The sequence below is a fragment of the Grampus griseus genome (genome assembly GCF_964374135.1).
Source record: "Grampus griseus genome assembly, chromosome: 13".
NCBI lineage: Eukaryota > Metazoa > Chordata > Mammalia > Artiodactyla > Delphinidae > Grampus > Grampus griseus.
Window position 1 is genome coordinate 11385164 of NC_139007.1, and position 19271 is coordinate 11404434.

The following is a 19271-nucleotide window of genomic DNA, read 5'->3' on the forward strand; positions in this document are numbered from 1 at the left end:
CATATCATATTTCATACATTATACTCTCCTCTCTAAATCACCACCGGTCTTATTTTCACCCCCCAGTCCCATTTTTATATCCCTAGATGTATTCATTTGGTTGAATTTCTTCCCTCCCACTTGAAACTCTTACCATCTCTCTCTATTTCAAATCCACAGTGATCTTTCCAAAACTAAGTCAGACATATGTGACTTGTTAATTTGGGGCAGGGGGCCAGGGGGGGCATTATGCTTCACTAAAAACTTTACTTAAAAAAAAAAATCAACAGTGATGATTCACTGAACCCCATAATCTCACACCCAACTGTGGTCTTTTGATGCCTATAAATGGTACCACCATTGTCCCAAGCATCCAAGCTCAAAATCTTGGCATCCTCTTGGGAATTAGCACCTAAGTTCTGTCAATTCTTCCTTAGCAATATGCTTAGTATCCTTGAATTTGACTCTCACTTCTTCCAGTACAAATCAAGCTTTGAGACTTCATGCCAGTTTTTTAAAAGGGAGAAGAAAAAGTACATTCTATCGTTTTAAAACTCAAGGAAAAACAAATAATTTCAAAAACTTTTTCAAAGTTAAATATAATTGTATATAATGTGAGACCTGAGAGCTTAGAACAATAGCCAACTTACTCAGCATAGTGATGCACAATGTTATTAAATGTCACATAATCATTCTTATATTTTAATTAATTTAGAAATTAAACTACAAATCCATGTAATTGGAGGTTGGTCTATGGTTTCCAGCTTTTCAGAACTAATAAGTATACAACAGTACCTCCTTCTAAAATAAGCATCAAAAAAATCAGGGCTTCCCTGGTGGCGCAGTGGTTGCGAGCCCGCCTGCCGATGCAGGGGACACGGGTTCGTGCCCCGGTCTGGGAAGATCCCACATGCCGCGGAGCGGCTGGGCCCGTGAGCCATGGCCGCTGAGCCTGTGCTCCGCAACGGGAGAGGCCACAGCAGTGAGAGGCCCGTGTACTGCAAAAAAAAAAAAAATCTGCCATTTTTAAAATCATCATCATCCCTCTTCTGCTTGCAGCATTTGCCAAAAAACTTGTTTGCTAAATTTTTACTGTTGTGAATTACTGTTCAATAAGCAAATTTGTTTGCCTTCAGATATGGATGGATATCATAGTTATACATGTTTGATCTTGCATATTGTATATATATCATTTTCCTTGAAAATGGAAAGGGGAGAAATCAGGGAAAACCTTCCATAGTGTTGACAGGAACGTAATTTGAAAACCATGGTAGAACAAGAAAAGGAAGGACATTTCAGGTAGATCTAGCAGCATGCCACATCCCATAAAATACAGCAGTTTGCTATGGTTAGAGCAAAGGGCAGGGGAGTGGTAGGAGACGAGGCCAGAGAAACAGAAAGTAGCCTGTCATGAAGAAAGTTACATTTCACATTAAGGGTTCTGAACATTATCCTGAATGCTACAGGGAGACATACAAGAAATTTTAAGCAAGAGAATGAAATATTCAGATTAGGCTGTTTAAAAGATCACTCTGGCAGTGACATGCAGAAAGACTAAAGAAAATGCCAGACTAGAACGAAAAAAGAAAAAAAAGAATGCTACTGCAATAATCCAGATGAGAAATGTTAAGAACATAAACTAAGAAAAAGGCAGTGGTAATGGGAAAAAAGATTTTAAAAATATAGAGAAAGTAAAACCTATAGAACTTAACGCCTAGAGATGGGATGATAAGCTTAGGTAGACTTCCAGAGTTTCTGGCTTGAAAACCCTCATGGACAGTGACATCATTCACTGCAAGACTGCTCCTTTCATGTTGTAAACCCAAAGGCCAGCCCTCAGTCCTCACTGGCTGCTCCTTTCCAGTCTCCATGCTAGTTCCTCCTCATCTCCCCAACTTCTATAAGCACTGGAGTGACTCAGGGCTTTCTTTGGATGTTCTCACTTTTTTTGACCTATAATCACTCTTTTGACTTCATTCCATCTTATGTCTTTGTATATCATCTACGCTGATGAATCCTCAATGCTTAAACCCAGTCTCAACCTTCCCCCTAAACTCTAGCCTCATATATTCAATTGTCTACTCATTATTTCCGACTTGGATGTTTAAAAGGCATCTCATCGTAACAAGTTAAAAACAGAACTCTTTACTCAGCTTCTCACACCCTAACCCCCTACTGTCACACTAAAACTTTTTCTACAGTCTTCCCCATCTTGATAAATTGAAGCCAAGTTTCCCTAAAACCATGTTCCCTTACTGAGTTTATGATTAATCTCTCTCTCCAAAGCTTTGTTCCCTTTTTTGTCCCCTCTGACCTCAATTCTGTGCTAACTGAACACTAATCATCCAGAGTCAGAGGACTAAGATTGCTGTTGTCGATAACATCCTTAATGTACTAAAATTTTTGTTGTAGATACCATCATTAACACACAAACTCAGGCTGTTTCTCCAGGGCAAGGTGAGCCTACAGACCCCCGAGCCATGGATCACCTAGCCAGAGAACTGTAGACCAAAGATACCCTGATTCCCAAAACCATTCTGCCCCTTTAAAACATCCCTAACTCAAAGACCGAGTTGGAGTGGATCTGAGGCTTGTCTCCCACGCCCTTGCATGGCACCCTGCAAATAAACCCCTACACTTTGCTGCAAATGCTTGCTGTCAGAGTTTGTCTTTCTGCAACCAGGCACACAAGCCCTTGCTCGGTTACAAAATTACAATTCCATCCTTCCAATGCAGGCCAAAATATCTTAGAGTTATCTTTAATTCTACAATTTCTCTCACACCCGACACATCCACTACATGAGAAAATTCTATTAGCTCTACTTTCATAACACTTCCTAAATCTAACTGCTCTTCACTGCAACCGTTCTACAGTGGACACCATCATTTCACTGAAACAGGAGGGAAGGGGGTAGGGCACAACCTTTAAAAGAATGACATAGTCCAAGGACACAACATAAACTTATTTAGAACCAAATAGATCCAAGATGGCGGACAAGTCGACTTCCACTAGACCTTGAGCCTCAGTATACACTTACTGTTACACATCAGCAAGCTAAATGACACACCCACAGGCGCCAGGACAGTTCCAAGGCCGACCATAAAGGTCAAAAAGTGGGCAGTGGCCCAATTCCTAGAAATTCCCACTCCCTCCCCAAAATAGCTGGAATATTCCTCCGACTCAGTAGCCTATGAAATAAATTACCCACTCTGTCTGTGGAGTGTGCTTCTCCCAAGCCCGCTCCCAAGTCCTGAGACCAGGTGTGTGATCTCAGTTAAAAGACCATGGGTTCAAGTCCCAGTCTGGGTTTTGGCTGGGCTAGAGTTCCGGCGCGTGGGTTCAGGTCCCAGTCTAAGTTAGGCGGTTTCATCATCATCAAATACCCAGTCTATCCACAACATGGCACCAGCTTATTTACCCTTACTCCTACTTTCTCTAGACACCTTTTGATTTCCTGCCACTACAATCTTGTTCATATAAATCTCCTTTCTTGGAATGCATCCAACCTCCTCCTTAGAAGTGCTATTTATCCTTCAATTCCAGCTCAAAGCCCACTTCCGCCACAAAGTTTTCCATGGTTATTAGAGACAGATGTAATATTGTCTTCTTTTGGACCACTAAGGCATATTCCTTCTGTCTGTGCCACTCATCTAGCAATGCTTGGTTTTCCTTTAATATGTATGTTTCAACTCCCCCCAAAAGATTCCAGGTTCAGGTACCTTAAGAAGGGTTCTCTGTTTGAGGGAGAAGGAAAAAAAAAAGAGGCCCTGTCCACAAACTTTTTTCTGTCGCCCACTATGCCCAGAGCAGCACTTTACATACAGAAAATGCTCAATGTTGATTAAAACTCTTGATAAATTTAACTCAGTCTGTGAGTTTTTACCATCAAAAGACCACTATATCCTCCATGAGCTAAAATTCAAGGGCAGCCTGGCCTAATGTCCAGACTGTAATAAAATCCATTTGGGTATAAAAACAAAGTTTGTGAACGTGGGAGTGCAGATATCTCTTCGAGATACTGATTTGGTTTCCTTTAAATATATACCTAGTGGAAGTACTAGATCTTATGACAGTTCTATATTTTAATTTTTTGAGCAACCTCCATACTCTGGTCCACAATGGCTGTACGAGTTTACATTGCACAAGAGTTCCCTGTTCTCTACACCCTCACCAACGCTTGTTATCTCTTGTCTTTTTAATAAGAGAGTAACTATGGGAAGTGATAGACATGTTAATTAGCTTTATTATGGTGATTATTTCACAGTATACACATATATCAAGCCATCACAATGAACACTGTAAATAAATACAATTTTTGTGAATTGTAACCTTAATAAAGGAAGGAAAAAAAAGCTTATACTAAAGATAATAGTTCATAACTTATCCTAGAAAGAAAGAGGCTACCAGGTGGGAGAGGAACTACAGTTCCCTTATTTTTAAAAATTAATGCCTGTTAAATGTCAAAAGCATACAAGGCACAGTGCAGAATACAATGATAAACTGGAGACCTGCCAATAGCTTAAATTCAAAACACAAAGAGCCAGAGGCAAAACAGAACAACAGATGGAGATGACTGGATTAGTTTAAGAGTTATCGTATTTCCCAACTTTGTTCTGCTACCATTGTAACTGCTCTCCTAAATCGAACTGGCAATTCTTCTTAGTAATTCTAAAAATACATCCCGTTCTTAAGAAACTGACTGAATTTAATGCGGTGGGAAAGGAGGAATCTGAAGGACATGCCATTTTTACCCTGCATAAGAACTGGAGAACTTCCATTTTTGAATGTAAATCTGTCTTAAAGGAAATCAATATAATATCTAAACAAGTCACTCGACAAAATGCTGAGTAATAAGGTAAATCATTTTAAGTATTAATTAGATTAAATTAAAAATGGCATTTTTAAGTACCCCTTTGAACTGATTCCACACTAAAGAATTTATCTTTAAAAGATAAAAATTAAAAAATAAAAGATAAAAATAAAAAAGAATTATTTGTCCTTTCTAGAGGCTCTAATGAAGACAGAGGTCATTAAAAATTTCAAAAACAATTTTCTTTAGTTCCTTCAACTTTATCTGACTGTGACAAAGAAATGAAGAATATTACCTGCGCCAAGGTTAATGGTAAATTCAGCTAAGGTATTCTACATCTATTTGTACAAAGAAGGTAGAACACAAGCAATTACCAGTACTCTCTACACTTACCTTGAAAAGATTATTGAGGATCAGAATGTATAAGTTAAACACTGCTATTTTTGTAACAACTGCTAAATTTGCCAGTATGTCTCTTTAAAACTCTAAGTCAAGGGTAGGAATGTCTTTTCTGTAAGGAGCCAGAAAGTAAATATTTTAGGCTTTGCAAACCAAGAGGATATTTGTAGGTTCTTATATAACAGAGAGAAAACAAATTTGCACACACTTTTATTGACGAAATTCAACATATAATAACAATTGTGTACAATTTTCTGGTAACACAGGTCTACTAGTAAGAATAAAATTCTTTTGGGGGGGTAACATTTCGCATTATCGGAGTTCAAAGTTAGTGTTCCCTATCATCAAACTCAATAGCAAACGTTCATCTGTAAAACCATTCTCAGTTCCTGGGCTTCACAAAAATGGTCTGGCTAGCCATACTTACTTTGCCGTGCCTTGCCCTAAGTACTAAAGTTACGTGAGAAACAAAAGATAACACTAACACCACAAACCTCTTAATTTCCAAGAGTCAGCTTCTAAGTCAACTTCTAAGCAACTGCAATTCATTTGACTATTAAAATCTTTACACTTGCCTAATTTTTAGTGCCTAATCCACTAAAATTTGACGAAAATGTATGTTGAACACTTTGGCAATATTAATTTGAAGTAAATGTTTAGTTTTAAGTTTATACTGAATATCACTCAGAATAACGTCCTCATCTGATCCTAACCATTAATTTACAGCTATATAGGACTTCCTATATAGGTGGTGCAGTGGTTAAGAATCCACCTGACAATGCAGGGGACACAGGTTCGAGGCCTGGTCCGGGAAGATCCCACATGCCGCAGAGCAACTAAGCCCGTGCGCCACAACTACTGAGCCTGAGCTCTAGAGCCCGCGAGCCACAACTACTGAGCCCACGTGCCACAACTACTGAGCCCACGTGCCACAACTACTGAGCCCACGTGCCACAACTACAGAGCCCACGTGCCTAGAGCCCGTGCTCTGCAACAAGAGAAGCCCGCGCACCGCAGCAGAATAGCCCCCGCTAGCTGCAACTAGAGAAAGCCCGCACGCAGCAACGAAGACCCAATGCAGCCAAAAATAAGTTAATTTAAAAAAACATTTACAACTATATAACTTCACACAGATAAATGTGTGAAATTGCAAAAATTAAGAATATCTCCTACCTGTTTCAAGTTAGCCCCATTCAATTAATATCTCTGCCTCACCAACAAGGGCCCTCAACTAGAAAAACACTACCTATATGGTAGAAAGAAGTGCCTGACTCCTACAATTGCCAAATTACAGAAAATATTCATTCCTTGCTGCTAATAATAAATGAAGATATTAAGTCTTAGTCTTAACGAGATATTAAATATTTTCTTATGAATGATAAAATTAACTTTTGTTTTCTAATAACTTTATTAGATTATGGAAAATCTAAAAACCAACTAAACGAGATATATACACCTAATGGGGGGAGGAGATATTCTTCCAAATATAAGCATTAAAATTTTTAAATACCTTTTTTACTCCCTTTTTAGGAGAGTCCAACATGCTTTACAAGAGTAGTAATTTTTTAGTATAAAATTTCGGGGAAAAGGATGAAGACCCTCTGATTTCTCTACCTAAAAAGTCTGGATTTCTGATCTTAGCACTTCAAGCTATATTACAAAAGCATTCTGGGGGCTTCCTCCCTGGTGGCGCAGTGGGTGGGACTCTGCCTGCCAATGCAGGGGACATGGGTTTGATCCCTGGCCCGGGAAGATTCTCACATGCCGCGGAGCAACTAAGCCCGTGCGCCACAACTACTGAGCCTGTGCTCTACAGCCTGTGCTCTGCAACAAGAGAAGCCACGACAATGAGAAGCCCGCACACCACTCGCTGCAACTAGAGAAAGCCCGCGCACAGAACAAAGACCCAACACAGCCAAAAATAAAAACAAATAAATAATAAATTTAAAAAAAAAAAGCATTCTGATTGGGAAAGTCTCCTTTGGCCTAGTAATTTGATGTACTGATAATACAACAATACAAGTTCTTAGAATTTTCAATAATGAGGCAAAGAGCTGTGAGCAACTTACAGTATGGAAGTGAATGTTGCCAAGAACTTCTCGTTACACATTTACTTTTAATAACCCTCAACATATTTTATTACTAAACTAGTGGCTGACAAAGGGTGGACAGCAGTCGGAAACACGCATGTGTGTTTTGGGAAAGCTCCCTAGGTTTTTCTAATAACTCCACACCCAACTCTGAACCAATTCTCCACATAATCAACAAATTTTTAAAAATTTATTCTATTTGCATAACTGTATGTGAGCATTGGTACAAAATTCCTAATCATTCCTAATTTTCATTTCCTCTGGTTCCAAAGGTGATACAATTTGAATATGCAGCATTTTTCTTTAAATCACATTAAAGTTGGAAGTCACAGAATATTAGAGTTGAACAGCCTCTTAGAGACCACCTAGTCTGAATCTTTTGGCTCTTCAAGTAAAATGAAAATCGAGACTCAGAAATATGCCTAAGATCACAAACTAGGGAGTAAAAGTTGGGACTTCAACTCTGATGCCCTGACTCTTAACTTTAGTGCCCTTCTAACTAGATCAAGCTGCAGAAGACTCTTCAGGCAACTTGAAATCAGAATTATATACATGAGAACTATTTAAGATATTTCCTACTCAGTGCTCTGTGGTGACCTAAATGGGAAGGAAATCCAAAAAAGAGGGGATATATGTATACGTATAGCTGATTCACTTTGCTGTACAGCAGAAACTAATACAACACTGTAAAGCAACTATACTCCAATAAAAATTAATTTAAAAAATGTTTTTTTAAAAAGAAATTTCCATTTCACCAACTACTTGGTGTGAAGAACTGTATTTTATTTCAGAATCCGAAAGTGTTAAAGAAAGTAAACATTTATCTTCATAGTATAGTAAATATCTATAGGTGAGTTCTGATAATTTAGTAAATACTCATCATATAAAATTCCAAACTATCGCTACTTTCATCTTAATATCCTAAGAAGTTTCAAGGACTTCCCTGGCAGTCCAGTGGTTAAGACTTTACCTTCTTATGCAGGGGGTGCGGGTTCAATACCTAGTGGAGGAGTTAAGATCCCACATGCCTCGTGGCCAAAAAACCAAAATGGAAAACAGATGCAATATAGTAACAAACTCAATGGAGACTTTAAAAATGGTCCACATTAGAAAAATCTTAAAAAAAAAAAAACCTAAGAAGTTTAAATAAGATGATGAAATTTCTAATGTTAAATTTTCTTCTACTTAACTACTAACATTGCAGTAAGGGTCCTAGTGTAGCGTGAAAGCTTAAGACTGAAAATCAAGACATCTCGGTTTGGTTTCTGTCTCAATTTTACAATACTCTTCTAGCTTACTAGCAAATACCAACCCCTCTGACTCCATTTCTCATCTCCTGATTCGGGGTCATCACAATAACAGTAACTATTGTACAAACTTAGTGCCAGGAATATTATCTATATTGTTTCTAATTCTCACATTTCACAAGATAGGCATTATTTACCGATTTTACAGGTGAGGAAACGGAGGCTCAGAGAGATTATGTTTTCCAATAAACTGAGCTGGTTAGTGGCTGAGCTGGAATTTAAACCCAGCTCTGCCTGACTCCTGCCTAGAGCCCATGGTCCTTGTATTACACCACTTCGCTCACATCCTGATATGTGTGGTCCTCGTACAGTTGGGAGAACAAGAAGTACTACATTTGAAGGACTACTAGGAGATAAAAATGATAAAACAAAACTTTATGCTGAAAAATAAATACCGTGTTACTTTCTTTAGTTATTAAACTGAAAATGAGTTTTTAGTAAAAGATTTAAAAACTAGGCTATAGATATTGTACAATTCTTATTACTATTATTAACACAGAAATGAGCACTGTACAATTAAAAAAATAACGATTTTGCTTTTACAGGTAACACTGTGAATTAAACTGGAAAGTATGCCTATTTCTGTAGCTGAAATAAAATTGCTCTGAAAGCCCTATTAAAAAGTATGCATAATTTTTAAGTATTTAATAAAATTAGAGGGGAAAAAAATGACAGAATCTGATAGAACAGAAGCAATCAAGAGAACATTGTACCAGCTCCTCCCCTTTCGAACAGATAAAAATATTTCTCAGATATTCAAGAAAAGTGGATGAGCAGATGTTTAATATTGGACATCTACACAAAGTATTTACAACCTGTATCAACCTATGTTCACCACTGCAGATGGATGAAGATACTGATTGTTTCTCTGACAAAAGTCAAGATGCTTCCCCAAGTTTCTCTAACACGTCTTATAAAAGTAAAATGTTCAGTAGACAATTCACAAATTATTCTCTGTGTTACGGTCGTTGACTCTTTTTCTTCTTTTTTTTTGTTTTAAGTTTGGGGGAAAAAAAAAAACTAGGGCGAATGTAGGGCATGGTTATTAATCAATGTAGCCTAAAGGCAAAACCGGAATTGAAGTTTCAGGTTACCTTTTACCTCATGCCCTATAACTAAAAGCATCTATTAACTCAAAAGGTACTGTACACATCTCGGTCACACGTCCTAATATGTGATCTGGTAACATGACACCTTCTTGACATAAAAATCATCAATGCCTCTAAGACTCTGGGTCTTTTCCCCAACAATGGCCAAGGTGTTAATCTCCGTGTCCCGGGATAATCCCCACACAGGTAATGACACTCTGGCCGTGTCAACTCTCCTGGCGTTTTATCTCCACATAACTTCTTTCCACTTCTCTTTTTCTTTGCTTCTTTTTTCCACCACCGTTGGAGGTTAAAACCACACACACCGCCCAGGAAAGGGGCGCTCTTCCCCCGACCCACACTCTGCATTAAACATTCATTCCCTCTCTAACCCGGTAAACAGCGAGAGGAAGGGCGGGCAAAACTGCAAATTCAGAAAACCCGTAGGAAGAGAAAGTGGAAACTGAGGAAGAGAGAAGGTGGGGGAGGGCGGGGCCCGCCTGTCAAGCCCCGGGACCCGAGGAAGGAGTGGGGTCGGCGGGGGGACCTCGCTCCCCGGCGGCGCCAACTCCCACCGCCGCTGCCTCCCGTCCGCTCACCTCGATCTCGCGGATGTTGTTGGAGGTGACGAAGATGCCGATGCCAATGGGGATGAAGATGAGGCCGATGATGAAGAAGGTGGGGAGCACCGTGCCGGCGGTAAGAATGGGCTGCCAAGCCGGCAGCCGTTGCTGTTTGAAGGCCGTGTTATCCGGTCTCCGGTTCTTAGCGGTGCCCCCGGGAGCACACGGGGGCCCACCATCCACTTCATCCTTCGCGTTGTAGTTCATCGCCATCGACCCCCACGGGCGCGGCTCCGCGACGCGCAGGTGGACCGCCCAGCTGACCCGCCAGCTGACCCGCCTGCTGACCCCGACAGAAGACGCGCCGTCGCCGTCGCCGCCGCCGCCGCCGCCGCCGCCGCCGCCGCCGCCGCCGCCGCCGCCGCCGCCGCCGCCGCCGCCGCCGCCGCCGCCACCTCGGCTGTAAAGGCGGAAGAGGCGGGACACCCTTCCGCGGACTGGCGGACACCAGCCGCCGACCGGAAGCGGGACTCGGCTGGGCACGCCAGAGGGAGGGAGAGAGGAAGGAAGGAGAGGCCTGAGGGACGAGGGGAGGGGAAAAGGGAGGAGGGTAGAAGGGGGAGGGAGAAGGCGGAAGCCCGCTGATCATTGGCCCTGTGACGACGAAGTGAGGGCCTCTGTCCACAGAGCGTGAAGCTGCGTTGGCGCCTGCGAGGCCCCGGCTGGGTGGGTCGAAGAGGCCTCGGCCATTGCGCCACAGGCGCGTCTTCGCTCCGCTCGCGGAAGCTTTGGTTCGCACGCACCTGCCGGCTTCTTTGGTATCGTGGCGACTGCCGTTCCGGGTGGCGGGTCAGACCCGGCCGACCCGGGCCACACCCGTTAGCCCAGGAGCGGGTGGCTCCGGTGCCAGACAGCTTTTTGTTTCACCTCGAAGCCCTTTCGGAAGGGGATCGGAGCATTGAAAAGGCCACAGCATGAGAGCCAGAGGCTCGTGGGATCGGCAGTATTTGCTTGAGTTGTAAAACCACGACTTTTTCTAATTGAAAAAATAAATCTCCACACAAGGAACAAATGTAAATATTAAGTGAGATGCATTATGGGTGACCCTTTTGTCCTCAAGAATAAACATCTGACTTGGTTAACCCTGTTATCTTGGCTGAGATTGAGCTGTTCTCGCTTGTTTTTCCGCCATTAATAGTCTCCAAGTTACTTTGTACCGTCTTTTCTGAGTCCACGTTTATCTTTTGCACATTGATTTAAGAAGTCTTTTTTTTTTATTTGCGATATATAAGTTTCGAGTGTACAACATAGTGAATCACAGTTTTAAAGGTTAAGCTCCATTTATAGTTATAAAATATTGGCTATATTCCCTGTGCTGTACAGTGTAACCTTGTAGCTTATTTATACATAGTAGTTTGTACCTTTTAATCCCATATCCCTACCTTGCCCGTCCCCCTTTCCCTCTCCCCACTGGTAACAAACTAGTTTGTTTTCTATGCGATCTGTGAGTCTGTTTCTTTTTGTTATATTCACTAGTTTGTTTTATCGTTTAAGTTCAACATATAAGCAATATTACGCAGTATTGTCTTTGTCTGACTTATTTTAATTAGCAACATACCCTCCAAGTCCATCCATGTTGTTGTAAATGGTAAAATTCCATTCTTTTTTATGGCTGAGTAGTATTCCATTTTATATATACCACCTCTTCTTTATCCATTCATGTGTTGATGGATACTTAGGTTGTGTCTACAGCTTGGTACATAATTGTAAATAACGCTGCTATGCACATCAGGGGTGCATGTATCTTTTCAAATTAGTGTTTTCATTTTGGGGAGATATATACCCAGGAGTGGAATTGTTGGGTCATATCGTATATCTGTTTTTAATTTTTTGAGAAACCTCCATGCTGTTTTCCACCGTGGATGCACCAGTTTATGTTTCCACTAACAGTGCAGGAAGCTTCCTTTTTCTCCACATCCTTGCCAACATTTGTTATTTGTGGTCTTTTTGATGATAGCCATTCTGACAGGTGTGAGGTGATAGCTCATTGTGGTTTTGATATGCATTTCTCTGATGATTCACAATGTTGAACATCTTTTCATGTGCCAGTTGGCCATCTGTATGTCTTCTTTGGAAAAATGTCTTTTCAGGTCGTTAAGAAGTCTTTTGTAATAAGCTGTAGCTCTTCATTTTACTTTTTTTTTTTAAAGCTAACACCAGGAAAACATTTTAATTAAACTACAGAAACAATGGTTATAGTACAGAATATTCATGAGCAGGAAGATACACCATATTATAAGTACCTAAAAAGTTACAAGCCATCTGTTTGCTTCCTCAACATTTTCCATATTTTAAGTTCATATGTGAAGATGATCAGATTTACCATTTTGGGGGGGGAGAGGAAGAAAAATAAAAGGTGTATTTATCATCGCTAGATGTGCTCGCTGTATGCTCCCTTATTTATATTCAAGGCCCAGGTGACTGGAAGTGCAGCTGTCAGGCATTTTAATAAACTGGACGGCCATTTGCTTCTGCTCGACAAGGCATCTTTACACACGAGCAATCAGGAGAAAACAGGAAACAGCCGAGCACTCTGCACTGCAACACGCCACCTTAACGGCTAACCAGCCGTTATTATTATTATTCAACTGCTACACAACTGCCAATTTTCAATAGCCAGTTCTTTATTTTACTTTGGATAATTCAAAAAACCTCAACAAAGTATGGCATTATTATAAAATAAGATTCTGTGCAGACACTTTAAAACTACCAAGTATTTAATGACCCAAGGAAATACTCATGATACGAAAAGTGACTAAATCATAATACCAAAGTAGCATAGGTATGTAGTATAAAGCCCAACTAAAAAGTAAATAGTGGTAACCTCCAGTGACCAGCTGGAGAATGTTCATTCTCTACTTTGCAATCTTGTGTTTTCCAAAATTTCTGCAATAAGTATACATTTGTAAAAAAAATTTTTTAATTATATATAACCCACATTAAATTGGCATCTTTGAAATCCAGAGCAGAGAGTAAGTCACATCATTTGAAAAAAGTACCCAACATTTATTTTCTTTAAGGCTTTGTCTATAGTTACTCCTTTTGGAAGGTGAGCTAAGGGAAGGGGAACTAAAAGAGTGTTTGGGCCTCATAATTTATAATTAAATGTATTTTCAAAATGACTTCAAGTCTCAGGAGGTGAGTCAATCTACTCTTTATCTGGCAGATAACTCACTTGCTTATGTGATGTCATCATCTCTCAAATTCTTAGCACAGCACTGGTAACATAAGTATGTCTGTATGTTGTTTTGATCTATGTAAATTTCAACCTCAGGCACAAGTGGAAAACGTTCACCTAGCAAAGTTAATGGAGAAGCGTTTTGCTAAGTTCCGTTGACTGGTAAATGTATATAAACAACATCAGGCATAATGCAAAAATATAAAGCATACGGCAGGTTTTCTCTCCCCATTTCTGCCTACATCATTATACCCACTACGTGTGATGGTTCCTTAAGTGGTTTGCCGTTCCAGCATTCTGTGAGAATGGTCAATTATTTTGCTTTCAGGTTTTTATTGTTGTTCTAGTGATCTGAGTGATCATGATATATGTTTTCTGATATACTGTTTACTTTTTCTTTTTTTTCTTTTTATTTATTTATTTATTTGCGGTACGTGGGCCTCTCACTGTCGTGGCCTCTCCCGTTGCGGAGCACAGGCTCCGGACGCGCAGGCCCAGCGGCCATGGCTCACAGGCCCAGCCGCTCGGCGGCATGTGGGATCTTCCCGGACCGGGCCACGAACCCGTGTCCCCTGCATCGGCAGGCGGACTCTCAACCACTGCGCCACCAGGGAAGCCCTGTTTCCTTTTTCTTTAGTACTGTTTGTTCATAGGAAAGATGATTTAACTCCTTGTCTCTTTTTTTCTTATAAAAAGTCCATGTTGACTGAAATATAGACCTGTGTGTCCGGGCCCCTTGTGATTTTAGTACCCTTTAACATTTTAGCAACTGGAATCAAACAATTTAAATTCTGATGAGGCCTTGTTGGCTCACACATGTTGACCGCCTGCTCCCTGCCCAGCACCACTTGTTCTCACGATATAATTTTTAGATGCTGAAGTACTATTTCTTGGTCAGGCAGGAGGAGATAACTCCAGGGTCACAAGGAGAATTTATGAGTTTGTGTTGCAGAAGAAATGAATGACCTTAAGGAAGGTATGACCAGCTGCTGCCGCCCAGAAATCTGGCTGCACCAGGTGTTTTCTGAGACTGAAGAAAGATTTCCCCGTCAGTTCCCTGAAGCCTCCTCTCTCTTGCCCCCTAACTGCATAAAACTCCCCACTTTAGCTTCTTTGTTAAGATGGAGCTGAGAGGTCTTGCTCTCTAGTCTTCTCACTTCGGCTAAATGGAATAAACCTTCCTCTATCCACACACACCAGTGTCTCGGTGGTTGGTTTTGGCTGCACGTCGGACGCCCAAGTCTGAATTCGGGAGGTTTGGCAACCCTTGTAGAACTGAAAACGTCCTTAGATTTTTAATCTAAAACTTACCTTTTCAGATGAGGTCCAAGGAGATGAAATGACTTTTCTAGATTCCTTGATATCCCTCCAGTTCCTTTCCGTCTCCTGTGCTCTGCCATCATAGTAGCTGCTTTACCCACCTAACTTTTTTTCACCTGCACATCATTATCTGTGTATGTGTGTTGTAGATGTGTAGTATTGCCAGAATTAATTTGTAAAAGAGCTCTATTTAATTGGCTTGAAGAAAATTAAGTGCTTATATACTCATAAATATTAAAAAAAAACTAACCCAAATGAACTTCAAGATCACAATGTCTAAGATTAATGATTAATGCATGAAAACAAGTTTAAGTTGTCAGTTTAATTAATACAGACATGTCTTTAGAGTCATCAACATTAAGTATAATACTTTTATTGTACCTAGCTAGGTTTACCAGAAGTCAAATAAGATCTTAGTATTCCTGTTACAATATTTGTCAACAAGAAAAATAACTTGAATGATGAACCTTTTAAGTAAATTGAATGTAAATGAGATGACAGATTGATAGCAGATTGTAAAGTTTCTTTACCTTTTAAGTTATGTGTTATAACTTTATTAGCTTTTGAAATCTTTTATTGTTACTTTGGTTAAGCGAATAAGTATTGATCCACAATGACCTATGATCTTATTTGACTAAGTGTTTTGAAACCTTTTTGATATTTTTGAAACTTCCCAAAGATCAAATTCTAATTGAAATTTGTTTGACCTCTAGCTACCTTTGATGCTTTCTAAAGGGCCCCTGGAACATCTCAAGAGAATTGTTTTCTCTCCTTACCAAGGAATGATATTAAACTAATTGGACTTATTTGGTATGTTAAATTACATGACAAACCTTGTCCAATGAGTGCTAATAAACCTTCTTAGGTTATATTGTATGGGTAAATGTCATTATTATGAATGTCCTAGAGATTATTTGAAATTTCTAAAAGTTGACTACGTCCTAGTAAAATGTTATCTGTAATAATTCTAGTTATTATCTAAATGTTGTTTGCCTCAACAATAACCAGCTTTCTTTGTCAACTGCATTGTAAGCAGATCTTTTAACCTTGCCTTTTTAAGTCTTTTGTCATTTATAGATAGTTATTGATGTACTCTAATGCTTTTGCAAAAGAAATGCTTTGTCTTCAAGAAGATTCATATAAAGGACTTTTTGACAAATACAGGCTTCTGATAACTTTTAGATCATACTGCTGAACTGGGTAAGAAATTAAACAATTCTAATGGAAAAGCTGATGGCTTCATAAAACTCTTAACAGAATATTAAGATCAGGGATTACTTACATAAGACTGAGGGAGCTGATGAATATGGTTATAATTTTTTTTGTTTTTTTATCTGAAATATTACTGGTGTTTAATCTGTGTTTTCCAGATATAAGGAAACCCTTCCCCTCAAGCTATAATTATAACATAGCAATTTGGTAAATTATACCTTTATAAGTAGAATTGTAACATTTATCTTTTCTCTCTAGAAATTGGAGACTTTTAGGTTCCCAGCAGCCTTATCAGGTGGATAAGAAAGGCCACCTCCTGGCAGGTGCAGGAATCTCGAGATATTTTGGGGACCTTGAGAAGAGAGGAATACACTGGAGTTTATAGATGTTGCACGCAGAATCTGATGGCAAGCCCTTGACATGGATTTCCCAGCCTTGATGCCTTTTAAAAGTTTAATTTGAGATTCCTTATAAAAATTTCCAGCACAGCCAACTTAAAAGAGCCTATATGATCAATTGCACTTGTGTAAATAATTAGGCCAAATTTATTGAAACCAGACTTATTTTGCAAATAAATTAGTCTTAATTTGGCTACGTTTGATAGAAATAACGATAATTTTAGAGAGAAAAAAATTATGTTTCAGTGGACATTAAATTCTAGGTCTTCGAGGGTTTTTTATATTTACTACCAATAAATAACTTGCTACCAATAAACTCCTTGTTTCTATGTTGCATTACTGTGAAGTTTGTTTCTGAAGCTTATCAGAGTAATCTATCTTTGGATGAAGATCAGATGCCCCATGACCTACAACCAGAAGATTATGCATACTGGAAAAGACATCAGATAAAGGGCTCTTTACAGCCAAGTTGGAGGAGGCCATATTAGGCCTTGTTTCCTGAATAAACTGCAATCCTATTTCTGACACCCAACTTTGACTAACTTAGACCAGCACTACCAGACCAGGACAAGATGAAGATGACATCTGAAGTAGACAGCTGACCCAAGATACTGGACCAGGACTGTATTTTGCTTATGAACCAAATGTATTTATTCCTTGGGCTCACTCATTTGCAAGTTTCAAAAAATTAATCTAGTTGCTGGGTTTGTGGACAATTACCTACTTCCAGTACTCCTAGATTACCTTGGTAGTTTTCTCCTCTCCAAAGCTCTAATTGGATGGTCCTCAGAAATTTTATTTTAAAAGAAAGAAACCATGCAAGCTACCATTACTGCCAATATTACCAAGTGGGATCTTCTTACCTGGCCAACTTAATGACACCTCCTCTGAACCTGGCCATAAATACTCCTTTTCGTTAGATATTAAATATTCGGTGGCTCTAATGGGACCAATGGATTTGTGGAACAAGTTTATGGCCGTGGCTCTCCCCAGGTTGGTTGGGAAGATGCACATTTGGTTTCTTTTGGGCTCAAGATCACCTGTGTGTAGTCTTGGAAACAGCCCCTGTCAATCTGCTTTTAATGTGAGCATGCTGGGTTTCAATCAGTTTTCCAATGGTATGACCATTTGGCCAGGGTATTCATTTCTTTACTTGGAATAGAAGATATCATTAATCACATAGTAGTTTTAACAAAATTTACTGAGCAAACTTTAAATGATAGTCATCAAGCCAATAGCTTACTCAGTTCTGAAGTCTCCATAATGAGGAAAGTGGTCTTACAAAATCACATAATCCTTGATATTCTAACGGCTTCCCAAGGGGGAACTTGTGATATAATGCATACAGAATTTTGGGGTTTTGTTTGTTTGTTTGTTTAACATCTTTATTGGAGTATAATTGCTTTACAATGGTGTGTTAGTTTCTGCTTTATAACAAAGTGAATCAGTTATACATACACATATGTTCCCATATCTCTTCCCTCTTGCGTTTTTATACCTGATCTGTCTTCTGATGTAACTCATCTTATGATACATGTGAAGAATCAGATTTCTGCTCTGAATGATCCTCTTCCCATTTTAGGGGAAGATTAGGAAAATGGTTTGATTTAGAAGGATCTTGGCTTAAACATGCACGTAATGACATCATTACTTCTACTGGCAATTGTGATTACAGTTTGTGTAACTTATAAATTGGCAGCTTCTTGCCCCTTTTGTGCTGTATATTACCTACTTCTACTAAGATAATGATATCTAGACAACTTGAAACTACTGATCACATCCACGGTTCTCAATAAATTAATGAACATGCAAAACGCACATATGAGGTAAAATTGGCATAAGTCCTATTGGACAACTTGGAATTTATTATTAGTTCTTGCCAGACATCTTACTAGTACAACCCCCTAAAAGGAAAGAAAGAACCAGGCTATTAAGACCCAACATCAAGGGACATGATAGACCCAGAGCATGAAAGCAACCATCCTGGCATCAAGGGACCAAATGTTTGATCACCTAATGCTTTCCATCAAAAGATTAATGATCAAAAAGGGGAAATTGGGCTTCCCTGGTGGCGCAGTGGTTGAGAGTCTGCCTGCCGATGCAGGGGACACGGGTTCGTGCCCCGGTCCGGGAGGATCCCACGTGCCGTGGAGCGGCTGGGCCCGTGAGCCATGGCCGCTGAGCCTGCGCATCCAGAGCCTGTGCTCCGCAACAGGAGAGGCCACAGCAGTGAGAGGCCCGCGTACCGCAAAAAGAAAAAAAAAAAAGGGGGGGGGGGAAATTGATGAAATAAAATTCATATTTTATGGCAAGACAAGAAAAATTTGAACATAAAATTTTTCTCTGCCTGTCTGGGCCTCCTCCCTCCCCTTCAGTGTGTGTTGTGCATCTGCATTAATCAGATTTCCTTAGGAAATAAGCTTCCCTCTTAATCTTGTAAAAGGTCAGAATGATCCACTACTCCCTTTGTACGAGCAGATCTGGATTGTATAAACTGGCAATACTGTACATCATTTGACATATAACCCTTTGTCTCAAAAACTTATATGACTGTACTTTGACCTCTAACAGATGGAACAGTCCTCAGAGTTTTCTAAAAGATTCTAAAAGCCTCCCAGGTTATAATCCTCAGATTGGCTCAAATAAAATTTGCCATTTTTTTCTTAGATTGACTATTGACTAATTTTTCATCTACTGTATAATAAATTTGATTTCTTGTATTTATTGCATCAGAGATTGATCCAAATTGATTTTAAAGTTGACCTTCTCCTGATTTTTATGTAGTGTATTTATTAAACTTTTTCAGTTAGGCTTTTAAGAAAATCCTTTTTTTCTCACACTGAGATTCTCTGATTAGCCTGAGGTC

General features: G+C 39.7%; 1 protein-coding gene across 1 annotated transcript in view; it reads right to left on the reverse strand.

Annotated features, from left to right (window-relative positions):
• TMEM30A (transmembrane protein 30A) overlaps window positions 1–10573 on the reverse strand; it is a 41509-nt gene extending 30936 nt beyond the window's left edge. The window contains exon 1 of the mRNA XM_082668910.1: window positions 10274–10573. Coding sequence (XP_082525036.1) covers window positions 10274–10510 — 237 coding nt within the window. The 5' untranslated portion in view covers window positions 10511–10573. The remainder of the gene's footprint in view (window positions 1–10273) is intronic.
• Window positions 10574–19271: the final 8698 nt, after the last annotated feature.